The sequence below is a fragment of the Trachurus japonicus genome, unplaced genomic scaffold (genome assembly GCF_045865225.1).
Source record: "Trachurus japonicus isolate A0001 unplaced genomic scaffold, Traja_1.0 AP030187.1".
NCBI lineage: Eukaryota > Metazoa > Chordata > Actinopteri > Carangiformes > Carangidae > Trachurus > Trachurus japonicus.
The window spans coordinates 71,506-74,346 of record NW_028220320.1 but is presented as its reverse complement, the minus strand read 5'-3'; the positions used below and the strand labels follow the sequence as shown (position 1 = coordinate 74,346).

Here is a 2,841-nt window from a genome sequence, read left to right as displayed (position 1 = left end):
CAATTAAGACATCCTAAAGTATTTGTAAAGTAACAAACCTGCTGCTGAGCCATCCCAGGCTGTGCTGAACCCGGGGACTGGGAGGGTTCACCAGGCTGGCTCGTCTGGAATGAAAAGTTGTATTACATTGCATTAATCAAATTGTAAAACACTTGAGAGAAAAAAAAAATCTAATTTTCACAGTCTCATATACACATTACACACTGTAACAATTACCTTGCGGCCATGACTGACTTGCTGCCACTGAAAGGGGTCAGGTGACTGTCGAGCAGGGACCTCTCCCGTCACAACCAGCTTGGGAGTGAAGTTCCTAGCTGGCGGTGAAGGCCTGGGAGAGACCGGGGGTGCTGGTGGTGGTGTCTCCAGCTGCTGCATGGCGGCGGACCACAGCACACGGACGAGGATCCACATCCCCTCGTCATCGCTCAGATGGATCTGCAGAAATTACATAACCAAATTCATCATTTACAGAGACAAAGTTTTAGCCACAAAAAGCAGCTGCAGCTTCACACAAGGATATTCTACTTACACCATCTCTGGCCCACAGCTGCGGCCGGTTGAGGGGGAAGTACTCCTCAGCTGAGAAGTACGTCACATCTAAAAAATAACAAACAGCCATTATAATCTCCATACATGTAATGATGACTTTTTATTCATTACTACACCTCAATGCATATTGAGGTACATTTTTATTCAAACGGCTTGCAGAGAACATATAACATTTTAAAATGTAACTCCATTTAATCTAAGAACTTTTTTACGTACGCATATCCGCAGACACGCGGCGGTATGCCTGGCGAAGGAAGTTCTGGTAAGACACCTCACAGTCCAGGCGGGGAGGGAAGTCAACAACAAAAACCTGCAGAAAACAAAAAGTCATATACAGGTTACAACATTATTATTTGAAAGCTCATATAATCTAATTAGACCAGCTAATGTACTACTACTACTACTACTACTACTACTACTATTATTATTATTAAAAATGAAGAAGCAATCAAGACATGAAAAAAGCTTACGTTGGGACAGCAGCTGTGAAGGCTGAGCAGGAGCTCGGCGTAGTCGGCGGCAGCCTCGTCGATGGTCCTGCTGGCTTTGAGGTTGTTGCAGGGCGCCAGAAGACACACGGCGTCAGGGATCCGAGGAAGCACAGCATTCAGCACCTCGGTCCGCAGTGCAGAGGCAGCAGCCCCTGGGGTCGACATGAAGCCAAAGGAAAAGGGTTCCTCTGGCATCCGGACCACACCATCTACAATGGCACGTAGATGGGAGTCTCCGACAATCAGAACAAACTGCAACAACAAACATCATTTCATTAGCATGACAGTCCTCACCAACATCAACCGTTTTCTTCATAAACTGGAGGAATAATAATACCTTCTTGTCAGGAGACTCTGGTGGCATGACCAGTTGGTGTTTGTGCCCGGTGAAGGTTGAAACTGGCCATGCCTGCACTCTGTGGCGGTAACCAGTACCGTGGCCTGTTTAGAAATAAACAAAACAAATACAGGTTTAAAAAATTAATGAATGAAGGAAAACAGCAAACATCTAAAATAAATGTACATTTTCTTTAAGTAAAAAAACACCAGCAGTTTAAAAGCTTTAAACAAAACAGAATATGAATAGATGATTAATTAATGTAGTTATTTAATACTTGAAGATAAAACAGCTGCACACTCACGTGGACGGAAGTCGACACGCACATCATCCGATCTCCAGAACCGAGCACCTGGGAGTGATGTTCCAAAGGTCTGAGGACAGATAATAATAAACACATTAAACCTCAGACAGTCTCAGTTTTGACAGTGTGTTGTTCAGAACAAGTTTGTGTGTGTGTGTCAGTTGTAATGGGAACATACGTTGTTAGCTGGAGATGGGGAGCAGGGGGGTTGGGTCTCTCTGGTCCTGGACCCCTCTCTGGGCACACCGGCTGGGGGGTCGGGCTTCCTCCACCGCTGCTTGGCCGCCTGGACACGCCTCCCCTTCCTCGGCATCCTGCTGGAGACAACTAACTCACAAAAACAACTGTCTACAAAAATAATTAAATCTAAAACAAATTAAATCTAATGTGACCCTGACCTAACCTGAAATACTTACTCCAAATCTAATTTAATCTAATCTTATGTTAATTTGTAGTGTTGTGTACTGTGATGTGTGTGGTGTAGTGTTGTGTACTGTAATGTAGTATAGTGTGATGTGGTGTAGTGTAATGTAGTATAGTGTGATGTGGTGTAGTGTAGTGTGATGTATTGTGGTGTGGTGTGGTGTGATGTGGTGTAGTGTGATGTGGTGTAAATATGTAAACAGGAAGGATAGAGTAGAGATGAAGTGAGGTGAGAGAGAGAGAAAGATGTGTGTGTGGTGTATAGATGAAGATCCAGGAATCTCAACGACGACGATGACGATGAACAATCTCCAAAGTGCTTTTCAAAATCTCTGACCGTGACCAAAGAGAACCTGCAATAAGCAACAAGTTGGAGGCATTATGGACACATCTTAGACATCTTTACATTTACCACACTAAGAAGGTTCATTTTTACAGGGTTCCTGCAGGGTTCTTCAAGTTAAATTCAAGTTTTTTTAAAGCGATAGTAGCATTTTTTAGTGTGGCCGTGAAAATCGGCAGTTTCTTTGGGTCTGTTCACAACACTGTATGTTGTAAATCTCTGGGCAGGGCTATTATGGGCTGGCGTTGCTAACGGGAGGAGTGCAGAGAGTCTTCTACTGCAATTAAAGTACTTAGGGGCTATTTGTAGATCATACAACCCCACTTAAAAAAAATGATACTATCCCTTTAAGACCATTTACCCAAACTGGATACCTATTTCACGGCCCTACTGG

General features: G+C 43.8%; 1 protein-coding gene across 1 annotated transcript; it reads right to left on the bottom strand.

Moving 5' to 3' along the window:
- Nucleotides 1-38: 38 nt before the first annotated feature.
- On the bottom strand, nt 39-1,994 carry LOC146960603 (uncharacterized; the record flags this gene model as incomplete). The annotated part of the gene is made up of 8 exons (XM_085772238.1): nt 1,860-1,994; nt 1,682-1,751; nt 1,378-1,481; nt 1,020-1,292; nt 766-859; nt 530-597; nt 217-435; nt 39-104 (listed from the first exon to the last, which is right to left on the bottom strand). Coding segments are annotated over exons 1-8 (1,029 nt in total), but the record flags the coding sequence as incomplete, so codon positions are not given.
- Between the last annotated feature and the right edge of the window lie 847 nt (nt 1,995-2,841).